Raw genomic sequence first — 25,495 nt, forward strand, 5'->3', positions numbered from 1 at the left:
ACAAAAGGTTGTGTGTGTGTATGGATTCTGATGTTTCTAGCTATAACTTAGCAGTGAATACACCTTCAAAAGTAATGGGTTGGATGTTGATGAGCCATAGAATCCTAACACAATATATTTAATTTTAAGTTTAGGGCACAGATTTTTTTTAAAACAGGAAATAAGTATAAAAATCATGTCTTAATGCATATGCTTGCAAATATTTAGTCTATAACCTATGAAATTTTACTTTATTAGGACAAAGAAAAGGCTGAACAGGATAGAGCAAATAAAAAATGAAGATTCTCAAATGTATCTATGACCACTGAGACCATTTCTTTATGCTTCAAAAAATCAAAATTCCATGGGCTGCGGATGTAGCTCATTGGTAAAATGCTTGCCTAGTATGCATGAGGTCCTGCTGGGTTTCAGAACGAACAAAAGAAAACAAAGCAAAACAATGTCTCAAAAATCAAAATATCCCCTGTCCTTTAAAAAAAAAATCATTCCTACAAAGAAAAAAGACTGAATTGACAGAAAGCAGTCAAAATATATAATATCATATATTGTCATTAAGAAAAGGTTAGTTGTTCGTCTAGAAGAAAGAAATGTTGTATTAATGGAATGCAAAAGCAGATAATTTCTAAGAAAAAATTCAGAATTATACTTGCAAAAGAAAATATTAAAGTAAGATTTCTTGTTCCTCAGCTAACAACTACATCATTGAAGATGATATCAGATAGCCAAATGAAGTCACATAAGAGGAAAATTCTTCAATAGTGCAACATTTTCTGTGAGGGTATAAAGGAAGGGAAGGTGCAAGAGTTGTTGGATCATGACATAAATCACTACCAAGCTCATTTGACTATAACAACTGTGAACACCTCTAAAGCATTCTCTGCAGTATGCAATAAACATTACTAGCATATGGAAAGATTTTAAGATTTCTGCCACTTCAGAAACCAAAAGGACTCCTTTTACATTTTACAAATAAAAAAGGTATTTGTTAACTGTATTTCTTTTTTACCTTTGGTATCTTACATTATAATTTGCCAGGGATGGTCACAGTAATGTCCTATAATTGTTATCAAAACCTTTCTGTGTATATACATTTAAGGAAAATGAAATAAGAATTTCTAAGTACATTTTAAAACAAAGGCAGACTTGAGTATAAAATTTTTTATGTAGATAATGAGTGTTAAACAATTTTTTTTCTTTATTTATTTTTATGTGGTGCTGAGGATAGAACCCAGTGCCTCACATATGCGAGGCAAGTGCTCTGCCACTAAGCTACAACCCCAGCCCCGAGGGTTAAACAATTTTAACATAGAACATTTCTTAATCAGACTAAGACAGGAAACTATACGATCCATTGAAACATCAAAGAATTATAATCTTTTATGTAATTATTTTTTAAAAAAGAAAAGTTGCAATAGAAATAATACTGTAAGTAAGGAAGGGGGAAATAGGCAAGGCAAATAAAGTACAATTTACTTATCAAAGTGACTAGGAGTTTCACTTAACCATAAGTGACTATAAATAGGGGGAAAAAATCTTATTTTTCTTTTTTCTTTTTTTTTTTTTTTTTTACTTTTCTAATAACTAGTATACAAAGCAAGCAACATTTATATGAGCTATAAATGTCTGAAAATCAAACTATGACAAAAAATAGTTCATTTGGGAAATGTGTATAAAATACTTTGCTATTTGTTTACAGATGTTATACAACTGGACCCAAAGATGATCAAGTTATAGTAATAATTAAATTTGGGTGTGTTGTCTTGAGATTTTCTTGTCTGAGATAAAATTTAAAGAAATAAAATAAATTAGTTTTAACCTTAATTCTTGATATAAATAAGCCACAAAACTCACAAATTTCAACTTCTATATGCTAAATTGAGGTCAGTCAACAAAGAAAAGACAACAATTACCAAGTATTCCATAAATACTAATAAAAGAAAATCTGCTCCAGAGTTTAGCACTAGGAAGTATACAGTTATCTCATTTAGTCCTCACAGTGACCCTTTACAGCAGTTATTCCCACATTCAGGTTAAGTGTTAGAAAATAATGGTGCAGAAGAGTTAAGCAACATATGATTAAATGGCAAAATGGAAAATTCTGCCCAAGTTTGATTCCAAATTTTGTTCCTCTAATGTAAATAATATTGATGACAATAATAGTATACAATATTTTAACCTTTGATTAATAACTATTTATTGCTATAATAAACAAGATTACTGTGTATGAAGTAATAAAATAAATTAACATTTTCATAGGAAATCTTTAAGAATTAAAACATTAATTATTTTAATTTAAAACACTTTTCTCAACTGATTAATGTAAATAACTGTGGGAAATAATCTGTAAAAAATAAGTCAATATATGCAAACTAAGAATATTTTTAATTTTCTTTCTTAGAGAAAAAACTGACAATGATTATATTCAAATGTGCTTTATTTGAGCTTGATAAATGTATTAACAAAGTAACAACTTTAGCTCAAGCTATTATCAGTTTCTTTAAACTCATGAGAATAAAGCATTGTTTAACCAGACACTTTGTAACATATAAAAACAAAATATTTTACCTTTAGAGGTCTGCACACACCTTCAGTGATATGCCCAACCACTTCTTGAATATTTTCTTCAACACCTAAAATTAAGTACTACAAAATTAAAAATTTTTTCCATGTAACTTTTTCACATAAGTTCTAAAAGGTAACAATAATACCAGGATCAATGGCATTAGTGACATTTAAAACAACCATAATATTGTATTAAGTTTGATATCTTCGGGGACATTACTAGTTGTCGTAATAACAAATTACTAATTGTGTCAATGACTAATGTGTGTCTCAAAAAGTCTTCTTAATTCCTTTGACTGTTAAATAAATAAAATGAACATTCATCGTGAAAAAAGAGTAACTGTATGAAATGGTAAAAAAGATCATGAAACGTATCAACTGAAGGAAGATGTGAAGAGGTACTAGCACTTGTTCTACAAAAACCTTATTCAAGGTGCAGCACAGGGCACAAAAACTGACAAGGACAAAGATGAAAAACAAACACTGCAATCTCATAGAAGACACTGACATTTTAAAAATACCAACTACTTATCAGGCACTGTACTAGGTAATGACATTTACTACTTATAACTGCCTTCATTTTTACATATAAAAGAAAAGGCTCAGAAGATTGAAGTCACTGCTGTAGAATAACCTTTTTCATCTAAATTATACATGCTACTACATACTATATATACTATAAGTAGACTATATATTACTATTTTCTCTACCTCTTAATACTGTCCCTCATGTATACTGTTCTAAAACACTTTTAAAGAAATACATTTTTTTAAACTAGATAATAAGGATAATAACAGATTTTTTAAAATTTTAAAATGGAGAATATGCCAATCTAAGATATATGTAGCATCTAATATTAAAGAGCTGAAATTTATGAAGTTTAATTATTATCACCAATTTGTACATGGCCTCTTATCGATCATGTGATAAACCACAGTGATATATGGCTGAGCCACACAGAACAGTCAAGTATTACCAGATGAAATATTTCCCTTCACTTCCTATCAAAGAGAGCATCTCTCAATTACACACCAAACCCTCAGACTCTAACCAGGCCTTCGAAGGCAGTCACAACTAAGATGATTTGAAATTCTATAGATATTAGCAGCTATTAAATGTAGTCATTGTTCTCCCTTAAAACCAAGACAAAAATTTTAAGTACATTTAGTACATGTCGTAACAAAACCTCTGTATAACGGTTTCATGAGAATGAAAAAAGATGCTTGGTGATAGAAATAAAAGAATTACCAACTCAATGACAGTAAGCAAGTTACTCAGTCTGTTTACTCACAGATACAATGAAGTTAATACTAATTTTTACCTTTAAAGTGTCAGGGTAAGGATCTGAAATAATACACCAGACACTCCAAAAATGTTTTAGGAGCAAAACAGAGGAGCGTAGGCTTGAAGCGGAAGGTAAGAGGGTCTGCTACAAAACTGAACTGTGCATGACAGGATGATAGCAATGAGGAGGAAGTCTATTAGCAGCATGGGGTGGGGGGAGTCATAGCAAGGATGAGGAATAAGGATGTTTACCAGACCATCTAGAAGTGAAGTGTTTATCTCAGTGAAGAAGAGGGGCAACAAGAACAGAAATAGGGAGCCTCAAGAGCCTAGTGCTGCTCTCTGCCTGGTGTTAGCAATACAGTACCCATTGTGCACTCACCTTGTGCTGTTACATGCTTCAGGAGGGCTTCCAGGTGTTCCTTCTCAGAAGCAGTAGCTTGATGAAGCCACGCCAACATATCTCCCACATACCTAATGACAACTACATGTTAGTAAAAATGTCCTGGGAAAAAGATCAACTGATGTCTCTACTGACGTCGATTACTGTACCTCAAAGGGTCGTGGGAGTGCATTTCAATGGGCCTTGGGGTACCTCCAGGGCCCCCTCTTGTAAGAGCATCAATAAACCCACGAACAACTGTACTTCGCCTGGCTGTTCCAAATTCATCTAAGGTATACCTAGAAGACAAGGTTATATGAGAGAGTTGGGGGTTTTTCCTAAATTACATCAAGCTAATCACATAATTTCTAAGATAAGCAAACACAGTTAAAGCATCTTTGGGTATTCTTTTAAGTTATATTGGTTTTAAATTTAAAAATAAATATTATGAGGTAAGTTTAGCATGTTGAAAATTCAGTCTAAAAGTACAAGAAAGAATGCTTCTCCCAAGAAAGAATGCTGGGACTGGGATTAAAACAGTTCCTTATTCCTCAATGGCAACAAGGAATAGCGCCCTGGATTAGCAAAAGTAAGAAAATCGAGCCAAGGTGGGAATCCTGAACTCTTCAGGTTTTGGTTTCTTTGCAGTCCAAAATATGACGTTCTATAGTTTTATGTGAAATCATATACCTAATTCTCAGAAGCTGGTTATAATTAGAACTGTGTAATCCAAAAATTAAAACTTTTTCTTCTACATTAAAAAATTCTCCTTATGATACTATTACAACTTACCACCAAAATTTGCCCCCCAGATTATTATCCATTTTTAAAAGCTTATTTTAACTCCAAAAAATAGAGATTAGATGTTCCTTAAGTTTATTAACCAATCATGCATACATAATAAATATCTCTTATTTTAACAGACATTTAGAAGTCACCTATTGTAACTGAAAATGGGGGAAAGTTTTTCTACAGGGAAGGGGGGAAGACAGGAAAATTTGGGGTTTTTCTACAGGGAAGGGGGGAAGACAGGAAAATTTGGGGAGCAATTTATGAGGATGGCCTGGAGCTGCCAGGAGTACCCATTTCATTGATTGGGCTCTGCTCTTATCATTATCATTCTCCCCAGTTAAAAGTTTTATTTTAATGTACGCAGGAAAAATATTTGTATCAACCTAAAGTCAGCAGATTTCACACCCCAGCTTTTAAATTCCTAACATTTTCTCCCAGTCTAAATATTAAGAATTATTTTTTATTAACCAATAATACCTTAACAAAAATTACCAACATTTCCCAAAGATTTCCAGCAGAACTCATTCCTTAGGTCCTTCTGCATTCTTTGGCATGTTGCTAACTTAATGAAAACTCCACATTTTGTTAAATATGAGAAAGTTGGGAGATGTATTATTTTCAACTAAAAGGAAAAGTGTAGTGAAGTGGCAAATAACTAGAATTTTTAGAAATCCAAACCTTTTTGAGGACTGTTCACTATTAACTAGACTGTGGTTCTTTGTGTGTGTTTTTGCTTTCAATTAAAAGGAAATAGTTTTGAAATTCTCTGCAATGACACGCCAGCCAAGGAAAGGGAAAATGCACTACAAGCAAGGCTTGTTAAACTACATGACCGCCCTCCATTTTTTTTAAACATATGAGGATCAAAATGCACACTTCTATTTGGATCTCTTACTCTTCAGTTACACATAAGATCTATGTGAATAAGGTATCTGATCCTGTGAAATAAGGCTCTTATGATCAGACAACCCATTACAGTAAAAAATTCATAAACCTTTCACTTTTTAACTATTTTTTTAAGCTCTAGAGAGACACAACATCTTTATTTTATTTATTTATTTTTATGTGGTATTGAGGATCGAACCCAGTGCCCCACACATGTGAGGCAAGTGCTCTACCACTAAGCTCAACCTCAGCCCAACTTTTCACTTTTTAAATACATAAAACTAATCTCCTTTCCTAAAACGCTACCATAGTAAAGAAAAACAACATGATTTCTGTTCCAAGATTGTTCATTGGGGGGACAGTTATACCAGAAACACATAAATTCACATTTATTTTAAATGGGAGGGGATAAGCAACCCAGGTAAACATTGCAATTTAACAGATATAATATGGGATATTAATAAACATTATAATCCTTCTGCAAAACAAATATAATTTAAGCAAAACAGACTGAGCCATGAAGAATCTTCAAAATATCCATGGCCATGAAACATCTCTCTCAAAAACAGAAAAATTTTGATAAAAATCAGACTCTCTTCCAATAAAGTTCAAAATTTCAAAATGTTGCTTTATAAGGTTATAAACACTCAAAGTGTCTAAACATTCTAAAATGTCCCTAGTGTAATTTTTTAAATTTTGTTCATCTATATTGAATAAAAGAAAATTCTGGTTAAAAAAAGAAAAATTTGATTAAAAGTCAAGTGATAAAAGAATAGTATAGTTGTTTTTCTTTGGAATGCAACAAAAATACATAAAAATGAAAAAAAATAAGTTTTGTAAAAACTACTACATTCTCAAATAAGTTATGTTCTGAGGGTTTAGAAAGAAAAGGTATCTATTTTTTCATTTCCATTTATAATAAATTTCTTTTTAAAGAAATTTCTGTACTTGATTTATTAAAATAATACATTAGTATTACAGTTATATACTACCTAAGAAACATTGAGTTAGGTTATTTTCAATAATTGATACTTTTCTTGCACATGATAACACATTTGAGACACAATGTACAGAGAAGCTTTTACACATAACTTAAAAGAAGTTCAAATACTGCCATCTGGTGGTTAACATGAAATATTAAGTTTTTCCTAAATTTAATGAAACTACCCCTTGGAAGACAGATGATTACTTAAGAAAAGGCAAATTTTCTCTTTATAAGCATTCATCAAATCCCAGTAAATGTTCTTTAAAAAACTACTTCCCCATTCCACTCCCTAATGTCTCTTAAAGTCTTTTAAATTTGCCATCATTGCCCATTTCCTGGCACGTGTCTTTCCCAGATAAACCTTTACCACTCTATTTGCCTCTCCATTCCATCTTTCCAGCTTTTCCCCTGCTTGTCATATAGACCTTAAGTACAACCCTACTTAACTATCAGTTTCTTAGTCATCTCCTTTCCAAATAAATAATATCTAAAACTTAATGCTATGCCAAGCAATATTCTAAAGCACCTCATGTGAATAAACCAATTTAATCTTCACAACAGCCCTACAAAGTATGTACCATTAGTATCTTCTTTTTACAGCTAAGGAAAATGAAGCTTTCAAGGGCTTGTTTAAGAAATCTGGCTCAGCAACACAACTCACAATATCTAACCAAACCAACCTAGATGCCCTTCAGTAGATGAATGGACTAAAAAAAATGTGGCATATATACACAATGGAATATTACTCAGCAACAAAAGGAATAAAATCATGGCATTTGCAGGTAAATGGAAGGAGTTGGAGAAGATAATGCTAAGTGAAGTTAACGAATCCCCCAAAACAAGTGTCAAATGTTTTCTCTGACATGAGGAGACTGATTCATAGGGGGGTAGGGAGTGGGAGCATGGGAGGAATAGAAGAACTCTAGATAGGGCAGAGGGGTGAGAGGGGAAGGGAGGGGGCAGGGGGTTAGAAATGATGGTGGAATGTGATGAACATCATTACCCAAAGTACATGTATGGAAGACCCAAAATGGTGTAAATATACTTTGTATACAACAAGAGATATGAAAAAATGAGCTCTATATGTGTAATATAAATTGTATTGCATTATTCATATATAAAAATATCAATAATAAAAAACGAGAAAGCATTTTCACAACTACAAATTTAAAAAGAAATCTGGCTCAGGAGGCTGTGGCAGGAGGATCACAAGTTTGAGGCCAGCCTCAGCAACTTAGCAAGGCCCTAAGCAACTCAGTAAGATCCTATCTTAAAATAAAAAATAAAAAGGGCTGGAGTTAATGCTCAGTGGAAAGTGTCCCTGGGCTCCATTCAGGTACTCCCCAAACCCCACCCAAAAAAGAAATCTTCACCTTATGAATTCATATTGAATTGCTTCTTTCCAAGTGTTGATCAAGAATGATAACTTACAGTGAGTACCACCTCACCCCAGTTAGAATGGATATTAGCAAAAGAAAAGTAACAAGTGCTTATGAGAATGTAGAGGAAAAGGAACTCTTATACACTTCTGGTGGGAATATAAGTTATAAGAGCCATTATGGAAAACAGTAGGGAGGTTCCTCAAAAACTAAAGGTAGAACTACCATGTGATGCAGCTATCCCACTCCTGGATGTTCGAAAGAAATGAGCTAAGAATGCAAACGAGATAAACCCATGTCTGTGTTTACTGCTTCACTATTCACAACAGCTAATATATGGACTCAATCAACAGATGAACAGATAAAGAAAATATGGTATACAAACATGGAGCATTGTTCAGCCATAGAGAATAAAATCCTGTCATCTGCACCAAATGGATGGAACTGGAGGACATCGTAAGTGAAATTAGCCAGACATCAACAAACAAGTATTGTATGTTGTTTAAACAGTGATTAATAGAGACTGGGAAGGAGGCCGCCGGGTGGAGACTGGAAGAAGGATGGATGGATACAATCCCTGCATGCTGTATGCATGTAGGGAAAGAGCACAGAGAATCCCATTAATATATACAGTATGTGTTGGGAAATGGAAAAGTTACAATTCTCTAAAAATGCTGACTAGAGAAGTCAACTGTCCTTTTTATGTGTCTGAAACACAAAAAGGCACAGAAGCATCTTTCAGAACAAAACCTTATGAACAAATATTAATCTGCAGACAATGTTAACTAACACTTGATTAAAATTAAACACCAAATGTTTTACATACCAAGAGACTTATAATCAATGCCAGTATCTTGAAGTAAAAATACTGGAAAGAAATTTTAAAGTAGAAACAAGCTGCTAAGCTGCTGATCAACAGTGACCATGCACAACATTCAGGGTACTATGATCTGGCTCTTACTGCTAAATCAAGGGCAAACTTTTGCAATCAATCTCCCAAAAGCGCATGTTCGCTCTCAGTCCACATCTTTGCACCTGTTATTTCCTCAAGCTGGGATGTTCTACTCAGTAGCTTCTTCCATGGAAAATACTTATTCAACCACAGAAATCACTTTATAACTCTTTCCCTTAGGAAATATTCCCTGACAATCATTTCCTTCCCCTATCCCAGAATATGTGAACAACCCAACACCTGAGATACTCCCTCTAAAGCAGCAATTAGTATATTTTATTAAAATGCATTTTCTTATGTCTGTTTCTATAAAATAAAGCAGTTTGATGGGAGTGTTTTATTGATGTTGTGTCTCCAGCACTCAGAACAGTGCTTAACACACTAGAGTGTTGCTATTTTACACAGAAGTCCCAACCTTTGTATTCTGTAACTCCCCCCACGCCCCCCCTACATACACACTGGGAACTGAAGTCAGTGCCTTGTACTGTGCTGGCCCAGCACTCTGAGCGACATCCTGAGCCCTGTGTTCTCTAAGTCTATGATAGGATAAGTAATGTTCCAATCAGAAAGTAAAGAAGAAATCCTCTGAAAGAGATGTTTCAGAGCAGGATCCGATCAATGACTCTGTACAAGTTCCTTGGCTGTTTACTTGGGTTTCTGAAAGCTTATTTTCATACTACTCCAGGCATTTTTTAAAAAAATATTTACTTTTTATTTTATGAGAAATAATAAAATGCAGGATAATTTATAAATAAACAAGCTAAATGCATAGGATTCTCATCTAAAACATTACCATGGAGTTCTTGATTGGTAATAATTTATAAGATCAAAACCAGTATCCTCTCTCTACTTGAATCCTACTGATGGAACCTACTGATGGAAATACTCTTATTTCATCTCTGGGTGATTATATCTCACAGACCCTATATGACTGTCTTCTCAAAGGAAGAGTTGATATAGGAGTTATAGTGACTTATAAGGCAGTTAATGAGATAACAGGCTAATTAAGCCACTCAACCTCCACATATCTAGGAGAACAACTAGATACAGGACACCTTGGTCTTCCCATCCATATTGTGTTCTGTAGCAAGTAACATTCAAATAATATACAACAGGGTGAAAATATCACTGAAAAGCATAATTACTTAAGCTATTATACATGAATTTGTTAGTATTTTAAAAATCAATAAAAATTATCAAAGAAAATTACTTATATAATACATGTCTATAATGTAGGGCCTTCTTACTTGTATAACACAGGTCTATCCTGTAGGGCTTCCATTGCCTGAGTTAAAACTGGAGATATGTCACATGACTCTTGTGTCAATGCTCTGCATTCACCTGTAAAACAAAATTATAACCTTTGTTAAAATTAAAATTGGATATTTATTATGTCCACTGTATACCAGCAACCTAAACTCTATAGCAAAAATGCTTTAAAAACGTAGAGAATATGTCAATAAAACCTGTTTTATATGGTCAACCAAACTAGAAAAGTAAGTTTAAATACTTATGTAACCTTACATAACCACAAATGCTGTCAACCATACTACAGATCTGTATTTTTTTTATTACAGAAAAACTAAAGTTCTGGGAAAAAAAAATCAATAAATAAACATTTACTGAATAACTGTCATATACATGGTAGTATAAGGGAGGGGAAAGAAACACTAAAATTATATTACCAGTGCATTTCCTCAGGAGCAATATTTAAATAGTGTGCTAAAATGTTAGTGTGCATAACTGATATATGGTAATAAAATTATAATTTCAAAATAGTTTGGATTTTATGAAACTTTGTGTGTGTGGTGCTGGGGATCAATCCTAGGGCCTTGCCCATGTGAAGCAAGCACTTTACCACACCACTGAGCTACACCCCAGACCCCCAAAATTTACATTTTAAACTAAAAAATCTCTACGTCAACATTTTCCTTATTTTACTATTCAATTTTATCCATAAAGTGCTAACAAGTAACTACTATGTTCAAAGAACTTATGACTTGTTCAGAAATTCCCAATCTTCTGGTATCTGAGGACCTTGCACCAATAGTTCATTTTCTAGCATACACTGAGAAAAACCCAAGCATCTCTACATGGCTCCACAGAATGTAGTAGTCAAGGTCCAATGGTAAATGTTGAGAACCACTATGTCATCTGTAGAGATCGCAGAAAGAAATGTGAGGCAATGTCCTTGCTGTTGAGAAAGTAGAAATCCAACTAGAGAGATAAGATGTATGTGTGAAAAGTTATATCATAACAGTGTAGCATAATTCTGGATGCTAAATAAATATTTCCAGAGATTAGTGTTCAGAGAGGGGAAGTCACTATGCTTTACTACAGTTATGGATAATTCTAGAAGACAGAGAACCCTAGCACTAACTTGAAAGTTGAGACAGGATTTGAGTTCCAAGAGAGAAAGTCAGACAACTCCTGATGGGAGCAGACAATGTAAAGAAGAAGAGAGGCAGAAAAACAAGCAGGCTCAGAGATACAATCATCCAGGGGCTGCGGCTATGGCTCAGGGGCAAGGCAGTGGGTTCCACCCTCAGCATAGGCAGGCAGGCAGGCAGGCAGGCAATCTACATCACAAGAAAAGCATCTAAAGAAAGAAAGAAAGAGAGAGAGAGAGAGAGAGAGAGAGAGAGAGAGAGAGAGAGAGAGAGAGAAAGAGAAAGAAAGAAAGAAATTGTGTCCATCTACAACTAAAAAAAATATTTAAAAAAAAATACATTCATCCAAACCAGAGCACTGGATTTTCCCAGTACAGTAGTACAGGTGTAACTGGCTAACTAGATTTAATTCCAGGCCCTTCCAACAGTGAGCTGGTAGTAACACACAGTAAAATATTATGTGTACCTGTTCCACTCTTGCTCATTTCAACTATCTTCTCCCGTTTTAACAGGCTATTTTGCAAACAATTTACTGAAACATGCTAAAACAAATGTAAATAGAGCATTGTGGTAGGCAAAATAATAGCCCTCCAAAGTTACACACAACCAAATCCCTGGAACCTGTGAATATGATACCTTACACAGCAAACAGGATTTGGCAAAGTAATTGAGATGATATACCTTAAAGTAGGATTGTTTTCTCTGATTACCCAACTGGGTCTAAGGCAATTACACAGTCTTAAAATGGAAGAAGAGTTCATCAGAGATATGAGGTGGGAAAAGAGGCAGAAGAAATTCAAAGTGAGACAGTGATTTGACTCATCACTGCTGACTTTGAAGACAGAGAAGGGTCATAAGCCTACGAATGTAGGAGGCCTCAAGAAAATAGAAAAACCCCTCAATGACAGCCATCAAGGAAACTTAGACTTCTACCCCGCAAATGCAAGAACTGAATTCTGCCAATACACTGAATGAGTTAGGAAACAATAGACTGTCCCTTGAAGCAGCCCTGCCAACACTTGGGTTTTAGCATGGTGAGACCATGCCTGATTTCAAAGTGTCAAATAATAAATCTGTATTGTTTTAAGGCATTATGTTTTTGGTAATTTGTTACAGTGGAAAAAGAAAATGAATTCATCATTTGTAACTTTATGTAAATAACAAGAGATGCCCAATCAGCTTTAATGATAACCTAAAACAGAAACACTGCCTTCATTTTTTTAATCATCATCCTTCATCAAATATGCTCTTGGCTGAGAGCAGATGCTCAGGATGTAAACACGAAGACAATGTTCAAACGTAAAGTTCACTTTTCTTTTCAAAACTACTTTTGATTACTAAAATCTAATTACAGCAAATAAAGGCCAAATAAAATTATCAAATACTGATATTCATGAAGCCACACAACATGAAGGAAATCACTCACTTTGAGCCCACCGATAAAGTCTTTCATATGCCGTTTCTTGAAGTAAGGCCATCTGTTCCATAATTTCTAAACTAAAAAAAAAAAAAAAAAAAAATTTGAAGATTACAACTTAAACTTTCAGTCAATAGTTATATCTAAGTACCTAATTATTTTTGTTTTACTACATAATGATTTAGCTATACTATGTTAACTTCATTTTGGAGAATAATTTTTCAATAATTTTTCTAATTAAATAAATGTCAATTTTTAATAGTATCACTTACTTATCAACTACTACTAGGGTATAACTAATGTCAGAGATAACTTCTGTCTTTCCCAAAGATAAATAATAATGGACTAAGCCCTTATTTCATAAAATGTCATACAGTTTTAAATACAATCAAAAGTGTCTGAGACTTTGTAAACATAAGTAGCAACACTACTAGTGCAGGGAACAGTTACTCACCCTGCTGTTTGCTGGTTTGTTCGCAAGAGAACTTTGACATCATTATGAATCTGTTTTACTCTGCCCAATGCCTTGAAGAAATCCTTTAAAATTAAGAAGATGACTTTAAATATGTCCATGCTGTCAGGTAAAATTATATTATTCTAAATTAAAAGATCACTATAAAGAGAAGACAGACTTTCATATATTCTAATGAAGTCTCTTTATACCAATCCTAACTTTCTTCCAATTTTTATACAAAGTATAACAGGTATTGCTTCACATTTTAAGACACATTAATTTGATGCCTTCCATGTACTAAATAGCATGCTAAGTTGCCAGGAATATAAAATTTCTAAAGACAAAAGTCCCTGTCCTCAAAAAGTGTATAATCTAGTGAGAGACAAATGCAAACCTGAAGATTAACACAAAAGCAAAAACACGCCCACTATTACATATCTATGACTTAGGCACATCACTCTAATTGCTGAAGATGCTGTTTTATATGTCAGCTATGCAGCCATTCTCTTTTCTCCTTCCCCCTTACCCATGAACAGAATGCAAAGCTGGATACATAAAAGACGCTCATTACATACCAAGAATTGACTGATGCTGAACTGATTACTGATTATTTTTCCTAAGGAAAACATATTAGAGCCTTACTTTCCAGAAAATGTACTACTGAGACACTCAGTGAAATTCCATCACCACCTCAAGAACCCTTCTTGCTCTTTGATCCCTATAACATCAGGTTTAAGTTTATATAGCTCCTCCCAATCAGGAGACCAAAATATTCCTTTCTGGCACAAACCATTGTCTTCAAGGGGGAAAAAAAACAAAACAAAAAACCCTGAAACTTCTCTTTTTTATTTAACATTTTGAGAGGTTTCATAATTCTGTTGGTCAGTTTGCAAAGAATGGCATAAGCTTAAAAAGTCAATTACATGAAAAGATAAGCAATTTCCAACTCCAGGAAAGATAGAAGTTATAAAATAAGAAACATCTACTCCGGACTGGAATTGTGGCTAAGCAGCAGAGTGCTTGCCTTGCATATATGAGGCACTGGGTTCAATCCTCAGCACCAAACAAAAATAAGTAAATAAAGTAAAGGTATTGTGTCCATCTACAACTAAAAAAAATCAAAAAAAAAAAAAAGAAAGAAAGAAAGAAAGAAACACCTACTCAATGTGACCTCACTGTGACTCACAAATAGGAAATGTGATGAGACTACTGAGGGTTGTGGAGGGGATAAAGAGAACACAGGTGTGTACCGTTGTGCTTAAGGAGGAGAAGAGGAAGTAAGAGGCTAAATTATATTTCATGATAGTGAATCAACATAAAACAGTCAATAAATAACAAAAATATATTCTAAATTCAAGACCTAGAACAGAATTTGCAAAAGCAGCAGTTAACAAGGGTGAAACTGGCTGATGAGACTGGAGAGACAGGAATGGAACAGTGAGGCAGGTTTCTTTTGTTTTATATATATATATATATATATATATATATATATATATATTCTAGTTGTAGTTGTACACAATATCTTTATTTATTTATTTATTTTTACGTGGTGCTAAGGATCGAACCCAGGGCCTCGCACGTGCTAGGTGAGCACTTTGCCACTGAGCTACAGCCCCAGCCCCAGGTTTCTTTATAAGTTGTGTCGTACTCTGACTTTATAAAAATACAAATGTAACTCTGAGAAATAAAAATTAAAAGCTAAAATGTGCATCTTAATTTCTCAATTTAGAATAAGCTTTAAAGGAAACACATTCTCCATAACATGTGTAATTGCTACACTGTTAAATTCAAGTTATTCTAATAGAAGCAAGGATACCTCAGTAATTGGCCCTTCTCTTGTACCTCGGAGAAGACTCATTTCATCAGAAGTCAGTTGGAACTTAGACAAGAAGGCATCTGCAACTTGTGCTCGAATTTCTAATCTTTGACTATAATAGGAAAAAAAAACAAGGAATAGAAATCAAGCATGCAATGCATTTGCATATCTATAAAACAAATTGTACCCTCTGACAATAATTTTGTAAAACAAAGTTGTTAAAGATTCTAAGTATCTTTGAAAACCTTGTTTCTACCTTAAATGTTAGAAACTCATTTTATTGGAAATGCATCAGGTGATAAAGTAACTGGAAACTCATCAGGCAAGTATGTGATAAAAACTAGCTGATATTATTCAACATTTGATATTTAAAGGACTCAATCATTATGTAAAAGCAGAAATAAGTTCATAAATGGTCTCTGCATTATAAACTTTCAGCCACTTATGAGTACTGGGATAATTTAAATATATAACTTGACAAAGTTATTTTTGAAGACAGAATTATACTCCTGTTTTCAACCAGTTTCTTCCCAGTCACTAAAATATCCTAACATTTTAAGTTTTCATATGAAGTACACAAACACCAAAAATCAGGTCCATTCATTTTTTAAATTTTAGATTAAAAGAGAAGTGAAGAATCCTACTAATTCTCCCCAATCTCCAAAGTCACTTCTCTACTTGGGGTTCCCTATATTTTCTATGAGATAATTAAAACAATGTTTTAAATTGTATTATCTAAATACAATCTTATATAGCCTAGCTGACAATTAGAAAAAGGCATACTCTAGTCTGAAAAGCAACCTGTATGGACATAAAGGATTAGGTGGATTGTCAACCACCTAAAGGTCACCTAGGAACATGAACTCCCTGAACAGAACCTGTTCCACATTCCTGGTTTCTGTATCTTAGATCTGGAAGTACATAAATATGATTGTAAAAGTATAATCAACAAAGATAAACATGTACAGATAACACCACAAGTCAGCCCTCATTATTTTATTTGCACCTTAGGATCTGGAGGGTTTGAGTTTACAAAACTAAATATTCCAGTTGAATAACATAGAAGCTATACAGTTTATAGTTCTACAAACATAGAAATCTACAAAGGAAAAGTCAGTTGTCCAGGTGTTCACTTCAAACAATAAAGTAAATCATTTAACTGGGTTTGAAGAGTTGAAGAGCACAGGTCCATAACTGTCCTATTACTACTATCTGAAAGTCACCTTCACAGGGTTTGTTTTATACTCTTAAAGCTGTAATCATTATCACACAGGATTTAAAGTAATTATAAAACTTCATAAAATTCCTTGAGATAATATAAACTGACTCAACTAAAATCCCTTTGGGAGCTTTTTGGATCAATATTTAGAAACAATTTATTTAGGGGCCAAGGAAAATCAGTCACTTTATGTTTTCACTTGTTTTAACTAAAACTAGTGCTACTCATCTTGATCATACCCCTTAATCACTAAAATTGATCCCAAATAATATGGTCGACTAGATCTAAAAATCAATCCATGAGATAAAGACTGAACCACAGACTTTATATCTACAAAAAAGATGGCTCAAAAACATTTTCAAGAATGGCTATACTGCTAAAACAAGAGTTAAGTATCAAAAGATGGCAACTTTTAAAGTAGTGACAAAAATAAATTCTAATATATTTTAAAATCATAAAACTCTTTAGTTTTATAACATTTACTTTTTCCAAGTAAATCTTTCCCACAACCATTCTGACAGAAAGCTACCTCTAGACGGCTCAATGGTTTGGTCTGGCAGCATTAGTGCACTGAAATGACATTAGTGGGGACTTACAACTTGTAGGCTGTAGCAGAGCCAGCTGTGACAAAAGGCACATGAGATGCAAACCCTGCCCTCACCTCACATTAACACTGACATATACAACTTCTGGAGGGGTTTTGATATCTAAAATTTATATAAAATAAATGCTAATACAAAAATATAAACAATCATAAAGTACAATTTCTATAGTACTTGAGATATGTTCACACAATTACCACATGTAATATAATATACATATGGAAAATATATAGTACTGAATAATATACAGCATTTAAAAATATGAGGTAGATATAGATGTTAGTACAAAGCGATCTAAGACAAGTTGCAGAAATATATACACAGGAACTTCTATTTTTCCTTAAAAAGAAATTATACACACATATGAATTTCCAATACATGCACTTACATATTGCCCAAGTATTTAAATTAAGACTACTCAGCCTTCTTGATTCCTTCAAATAATTCCAGAACAAAACATATAAATCTTCTGATACTTTTTTTCTTTTCCTGAAGATATACTCTAAGTTCACCTCAATGAAGTAATTTCAAAATAATAAGAAAACACACACACAGGCAGTGTATGAGACAAAATGAAAAATGAAGGAATATAAATGGTAAAACTAAATGAAAAACATGTCATTTTTCCACTATTTAATGACATGCAAAATTAAAACAGTGTGATAATACTTTTCCTCGATAAAACTGGCAAAGTTTTTGATGACAATACCTACTGCTGATGATGGTATAATAAAAGATATTCTCATGTATATGGAAGTATAAATTGGTATAGTATTTTGGACAGAAATTTAGGCAATACACATCAGGATACTTTTAAAAAGTTTATATCATTGGGGCTGGAGTTGTGGCTCAGCGGTAGAGTGCCTGCCTAGCACATGTGAAGCACTAGGTTCGATCCTCAAAACCAAATATAAATAAATTAAATAAAGTTTTTTTAAAAAAGGATGCTTTAAAATAGTTTATATCATTGATTCATTACAATGCTAAGAATTAACCCTGAGCAAGTAATCTGAAATGTACATAATGATTTAAAAACATTTTCTGAACCATTATTTTAAGTAATGGGAATAATATGAATATTCAGTAATTTAAGAATGGTAAAATATGTGGATTCTTTCACAAGAGAAAATACAGCACCCTTTCCAACTCATGCTATGGTTTAAAAAAAATCCAGCAAATAAAATAAATTTGTGAATCTTTTATCTTGTCATTTTAGAAACTAGCAGATAAAATAATTTTGGCACAAAAACTTTTTTTAAAAATATAGAATGTATAATTAACAAAAATGCATGAATTGGACTACATCAGAACTATAAACTGTATAGCTTCTTTGGAAAACAGTCTGCAGTTCCTTAAAGAGTTAAATATAGAATTATCATTTTTGATCCAGCAAGTCTTAGGTATATGCCTAAAAGATAAAAACGTGTCTACACAAAAACCTGTACATAAATAGTCATTGCATCATTATTCATAATAGCCAAATAATAGAAATAATCCAATTATCTATCAACTTCTGAGCAATCCCAAAAATCTTATGCATTTGTACAACAGAATATTATTCTGCAAAAAAAAGCAATAATGTTAACATAGATGACCCTTGAAAACATGCTAAGCTAAAGAAGCTAGACATGTATGATTCCATTTACATAAAAAGCTATATAGGAAAATGTAGATTAATAGTTGAATAAGGCTGATGACTATTTGTTAAAGGCTACAAGGTTTCTTTTGGGGTAATGAAAATGTTCTAAATTTGATGGCTGCAAACTCTGTAAGTATACCAAAAAAACACTGAATTATACACTTCTGAGTGAATTTTATGGTTGTGAATTATATCAACAAAGATGTTTTTTAAATACACCAAAATACATAAAATGCCACTTAGCATCACTGTATAAAATATAGCCTTAAAAAGCATCTGATATTTTCTTCTATTTTGATACTTTTTATTCTTATTAACTTTTATTTAAGTTGAGCACAATCAGTATTATTCCCATAAAGTCTCAAGACATAAGAATATCATAGGCAATATCAGCAATAAGTACTTAAAATTTAAAAGTAACACAGTCAATACAAAAACCTTGTCATGTAAAAAGCAGCTGGTACAAAGAGCAGTACGACTCTTCCCTTAATATCCAGTTAGAATACAGTCAAAGACCACTATACCCAGCAAGAGTTCAGGAATTAGACAGCAGAAGATAAGCACTATGAGAGCAACAACCTGTGGGAATAAAAGAAGAAATCACTCACTCCTGTTCTTGTGCTGAGTAAAGGTGGCTGGATGTACATGGAAAACAGCTAGATAAGAGAACTGTGAACTACAAAGGTGGACTAAACTTCCTATGAAATAAACTAATTCTCAAAGTAATAAGGAAACATATGAAATATATATATGCATACATAGATATGCATAATTCTCAAGGAACATGTATATGCATGCATACACACATACACATGGTTGCCTAGAATTTTTAATTGTGTAAAATATTTTTAAATGTATGATAGGCGTATATAACATACATATGCTAGAACCTTAAAGGACAATGTGTTTTCAACAAATACATTCTGGGAAACAAAATTCCAGATAGAATGAATAAGAACATAGAAAAAGTCTATGAATAAACGCAGTCAAATCAGGAAATATACAACATTACACACTTTAAATATGTATGCCCACAAAAAAGCAAGCTCCTATGTATTAAGGAGGATAAAATGTGTAAAGTCAAAAATTATATTTTTAAAAACTTAATTAAATCTCCAAATCCAATTTTAAAGAATGTTTGAATTCAAGGTTATTTACACATTTTTCTTATCCTTTTCCTTTACAGCATGGTCACTGTAATAAACCTTTTTGTGCCTTATCCCCCCAGATTTCATTTCCAGTGAAAATAGAGACTTTATAAACTGTCTAAGCTGGAGGGACCCCTCCATATCACCAACAGTATCTTCTGTAGGATAAGCAGAAGGTCCAAATTGCTTCTAGGTCCAAATCAGAGAGTCTGAAGAAGGAAGAAGTGATGCTCTCTGCATTACCCTAACCTTTCACTAAGCAATGAGAAAATACCTCATACAACCTTCTGCAATACATTTTTACATGTATATTTGTGCAAAATAAATTGCCTGAATAAGACAATTAGATATCATGTTATCCAAATAAGCCCATAGCATTTCTATTTCCAAAGCAAACTGCTCATTTAAAAAAAAAAATCTGTTAAAAGAAAAGGTAATAAAACAAAAAAGGAAAACAACTCTTTGCCAACCCCTAGGAACCTGTTTCATAATTTCTGCTATGTAATTTTTCTAAAACACGACACACTAATGTTTACTTGGCACATTAAATCTATAGATCTGAGGATGCTACAATGTCACCAAATTTCAGTTCCCCAAAGAATATCAGATCAAACTCTTTCAGAGGCTTACTAAAATAATGAAAGTAAACAACCTTGCTTAGTTTTGAGAAAATGTGAATAAGCATAGTGTTCTAATATCGTCTCCCATAGACATTAATCAGTCTCATTTTCATATGTTACAAGCTAATACAATGCTTATTGTTTTCATTTTATGTTCCTTTTCTGACGCTTGAGTAGTTCATTCACTCAAAAAATATTTATTAAATCTAATGCATCAGCACTGGAGTTACAAAAAGAATAAGAAACTGTCATTGTTCCTAAGGAGCTTACAGTTTAGAAAGAAAAAACAACAATAACAATTAATAGCAAGGGGTAATAGACACTACAATAAAGTTTAAATCAGCCTTATATGGAAGATGGCTGACCTGTTATCTTCTTGGTTTTAATCACATTTTTTAAACTAAATCAATGCTGGTTTATTGGCCAACATTAAAGAGGAAAAATTTATGTTCTCGATCTATAACTGGGAAGTTATTTTTCTAGTAAACTTCTTTCAGAAGAGTGGTTGTAATATGAAAAACATAATTTTGTGCTAAAGGCATAGGCTCACTCTGTCTACAGAAACTCAGTAACTGCCTCTCCTGTAGAGCTGGCACCTTGTAGCATCAACCATCCTTTCACAATGGTGTTGGTATAACTCTCCTCACCACCATCCAACCCACTAACAAGACACACTTTTGTTGTGATGGAACTACTTGGTCTCTTGACCATGGTGGTGCACACATGAACCTATGCAGTTGGTAAAAATTATGTATTAACTACATATGTACACATAAATTAGCATAAGCAAAACTAGGAAATCTGAGTATGACTAGTATATTTTATCAAAGTCGTTATCTTAGTAGTGGTATTACGTGGCTTCCAAGATAACCATGAAAGATATCCGGGTACAGGCTACAAGGGATTTTTGAATTCTTACAACTGCCTATGAATCTACAATTATCTCAAATTAAAAGTTTAATTAAAAATACTAAAATATATTTTCAAGCTTAATAGTTACTAGATGGGAGAATTATGGGAGAGGGCACATCCCAAGAAATATGAAAGATCTGAATACCATTTGGGCTAAGGCAAAGCTTTTCAAATTGTCATCTCTGGGCCACTTGCATTAAAATATTAGGGATAGTGTTAACAGGGCAGGATACTGAGCTCAACCCAAGAATGACTGAATCATTAATCAGAAAATAGTTGTTTACTTTTATACAATGAGAAGTTTTGAGGAAAAGGCCAAAATGTGCCATCCTATTAAGCTTCCAGATGGTTCTACATTTGCTATGATAAAGTATAAGGAATGGCAGCATTGTGAGGGAAAAAAAAAGAGAAAGGAAAATTGGGGTACAAATATAAAGGTTCCAATGACATGTAACATCAGACTAAGTTATTCCCAAAGAAGTAATTGTTCAAATTTAATGGATGGAAAATTCTTGCTTTATAGTGAGCCAAAATATTCTCTTCAAATATTTGATAATCTGTATCACCTGCAAATTTCTCCATTGAGACTTCATTCCAACCTCAGCAAAATCACAGAATAAATCTAGCTTTTTAAAAACTAGACAGATTATCAAATATTTGAAGAGAAACACCATGTCCTTCTTAGATCTATACTTCTAATACATAATTCTGTTTTTTCAGCTCTATGCCACTTGATGAGATCCTTATCATACTACTAACCCTGCTGTTAAACTAAGTCACACATGGCTTTGTTTTACCTTAATTATTAACAAATTTTAGCAGCATTCAACCAACATATTATAATAATCCATATTGCACTTAATTTCATTCACTTGTCAATCAACAGTCTACTTACTTTCGTAAACTACAAGGAGTATTTATACTTAATTATACCAGAAAGGATTAATCATAGTAAAACCTAAGAGGCAATAATTCTGAAAAAACAGTGTAAGAAAATTATTACATTTTAAAACACAATCGTTTCTGAACTTCATAGTTAATAACACATCATCATCTCTGTTCCAAAAACAGGATCTCTCAAACTTAGTAACATGTTTAATGCCTTAAGCTACTGTTTTTATGCTTAAATTACTACTAATAATAACTTGGGTTTTGGTGCTGTATCAATTTTAACTATACTTATATTATTTTAATTTTGATTTGCAGTTAGGGACAATTTTCTTTCCACTTAATCACCAAATTAATTAAGAGGTGAGTATACAAATAAAAACTTACCTTTCAGCTTGAAGCTTAGTCGTTTTTACTATTAAATCTTGAGTCTGTTCCTTTGCTGCCTAAAATTATAAACATACAAAACATACATAAACATACATACATTCCAATTGCATTATATTTTAGAAAACGAATACCAACACCTATGGAGTTCAGACTCTCCAGAATTTGAAAGTTTAAAATATCCAAGTGACCCAAATAGATGATTCAAGGCTCAGACACTACTTTTAATAAGAGGAGTTCCCTCATAAGTCTCAATATACACATAATGCTAAAATTTACAAAAAAGAAAAAGGTATCTGTTGCTGTCTAAAGAACTTACAGTTAGTTCATAACTCTTTAGTGAAACAGAAGCACTTGAAGAGCAAGTTAAGGGTGAGAACATAACTTTAGTTATGAATATGCCAGGTTGGGAAACCAAGAGACCTCTCAACAGGGCCATAAATTAAGTCACTAAAATGTAGGTATGGAGCTCAACAGAAATGCATGAGATGGAGATAAAAATTTGCGAGTTGGAATATGTAAGATACCTACCAAATAGAGTGTTGGTAAGGATCAGAGATACCCCATCTAAAAGACAAAGGGCAATTCCTGACCAAAATTCATACCAAGCAATGTTCCCTCCCCCAAGCCAGACTGAAAAGATCAGAAAAATTTGATGAAAAGGAATTCTATCCAAAGATCAGTCAAACATTTATGAAATGGATTCAAACAAAACACACATATAGTCAAAAAGATTCTCTCTCAAAGTCTCAAACTGAAGAATGCTACAAAAATAAGGCAGAAAGCAGTCAGACATGGTGGCGCATACCTGTAATCCCAGTGACTCAGGAGGCTGCGGCCAGGAGGATCATGAGTCCAAAGCCAGCCTCCGCAAAAGCAAGGCACTAAGCAACTTAGCAAGAGTCTGTCTCAAAATAAAATACAAAAAAAAGGGATGGGGATGTGGCTGTGGCTGTGGCTCAGTGGTCCAGTGCCCCTGAGTTCAATCCCCATACCAAAAAAAAGAGAGAGAGACAAAAAGCAAGAGAAGAGGCAAGAGGACATGAGAAACAGAGGGTTCATGCCTTGAAGCTAGAATTATGCAGAGTGGAAACTACAGAGAGTGAGTCAATCTGCTAAAAGGGTGGATACCAGAGAAAATACCTGAAGATATTGGATCATTTTCATGCTAGAATACTATAATGTTGTATTCCAGTTGCTGAGATTTCTACAGCTGCCTCAAATCTAGACACTCCAGCTCTGGATTGCTAAGGCCTCATCCTCCTTCTGCAAACTCTACCTTATTATTTTCCATGCATCCTGACAATAAGAGAGCCCACATCTCACCCTTTAGTGAAGAAATTTTGAATATGTGTTCCTTACAACCAAATCATATTACTATCAAACAGTGGCTACATAAGAAAAAATGTAAACTTCGATAATTCAGAATAACACTGATTTTTAAAGAATACAGGCGAACATGATGGCTCCCTAGACACTCTTTTGAATTGTGAATCTTTAAATGCAATAACTTCTTCAAAGGCTTACATTTTTATCATTTCACTTTAAAGTTTACCTTTCACCATTATACATAACTTGTCCTGTACATTTTTTTCAAATATACTACTTACTTAATTCTCAGAAATGTTTACATTTTAATATTTCTGGAAAAAAGAATGCTTCACAAAAGCAATATCAAAATTGCTTATTAGCTTCTTTTTATTACTAGTCATTAAATTGATGGCATACATTACAATCAACAATGTCTAATCAGACAGACACAGCACCGCACGCCTGTAATCCCAGTGGCTCAGGAGTCTGAGATGGGAGGATGGAGAGTTCAAAGCCAGCTTCAGCAATGGCGAGGTGCTAAGCAACTCAGTGAGACCCTGTCTCTAAATAAAACACAAAATAGTGCTGGGATGTCGCTCAGTGGTTGAGTGCCTGAGTTCAATCTCCAGTCCCAAAAAAAAGAAAAAGAAAGTCTAATTAATCAATGAAATAGGATATTTTAGTATAGTAGTATAGTGTATCAGAACAATATTTTCCCTTTTTTTCATATTTCCTTACTCTCCATTTATAAATTGTGGTCATAATTCCAAAATAATAATTAATAGTACTAGTGAAGATTATCATCCTAAAATAATTTCCAGTTAATTTATCTTAAATGTTAAGGATGGTTATTATTAAGTAATAAAAATTATATAAATGTAATTTATGAAAAAAAAACACACCCAAAGGAGTAAAACATAGCACACAAAAAATTACTGATTTTTTTTTTTTTTTTTAATACTAGGGATTGAACCCAGGCACTCAACCACTGAACCACATCTCTAGACAGGGTCTTACCAAGTTGCTTGGGGTCTCTTGAATTGCTGAGGCTGGCCTTAAACTTGTGATCCTCTTGCCTCAGCCACCCAACCCACTAGGATTACAGGCATGTGCCACTCTGCCCAGCATACTAATTAAATTCTTAAATGTTATCTTATAATAATAGTCATTTTTTAAATGCTCCATGTTTAAAGTATTTTAACAAGTAGTAAGTTATTAAATTAACCCTTATAATAACCACTATGAAAAAAAAGAAGAGATAGAACACTCTAAGAAATACTTCTATTTATAAATGGATAAATTAAAAACATTATAGTTGACGAATGGGAGCTATTAAGACTTCAATAACATTACAACCAAATAAATTAACTTTATGAAAAACTGGGGAGAATGAATAAAACTCAAAATCATGGCTCTAATGGCCTGCTAAGCTAAGAAATGACTCATGCACCAAAATTGAACGTGAACAGTA

General features: G+C 33.2%; 1 protein-coding gene across 10 annotated transcripts in view; it reads right to left on the reverse strand.

The window, feature by feature from the left end:
* Positions 1 to 25,495, reverse strand: part of Cog6 (component of oligomeric golgi complex 6) — a 145,410-nt gene that overhangs the window by 114,384 nt on the left and 5,531 nt on the right. For all 10 annotated transcript variants that reach the window (XR_013423421.1, XR_013423422.1, XR_013423426.1 and 7 more), the window contains exons 4-11: positions 22,714 to 22,772; positions 15,299 to 15,410; positions 13,483 to 13,565; positions 13,038 to 13,108; positions 10,469 to 10,562; positions 4,399 to 4,527; positions 4,229 to 4,320; positions 2,566 to 2,630 (exon numbers count right to left, since the gene is read on the reverse strand). Coding sequence is in view for 2 of the 10 variants with exons in the window: in XM_078016086.1 (XP_077872212.1) it covers positions 2,566 to 2,630; positions 4,229 to 4,320; positions 4,399 to 4,527; positions 10,469 to 10,562; positions 13,038 to 13,108; positions 13,483 to 13,565; positions 15,299 to 15,410; positions 22,714 to 22,772 (705 nt within the window). In the remaining 8 variants the exon portion in view is untranslated. The remainder of the gene's footprint in view (positions 1 to 2,565; positions 2,631 to 4,228; positions 4,321 to 4,398; positions 4,528 to 10,468; positions 10,563 to 13,037; positions 13,109 to 13,482; positions 13,566 to 15,298; positions 15,411 to 22,713; positions 22,773 to 25,495) is intronic.

Source organism: Ictidomys tridecemlineatus, chromosome 6 (genome assembly GCF_052094955.1).
Source record: "Ictidomys tridecemlineatus isolate mIctTri1 chromosome 6, mIctTri1.hap1, whole genome shotgun sequence".
Taxonomy (NCBI): domain Eukaryota; kingdom Metazoa; phylum Chordata; class Mammalia; order Rodentia; family Sciuridae; genus Ictidomys; species Ictidomys tridecemlineatus.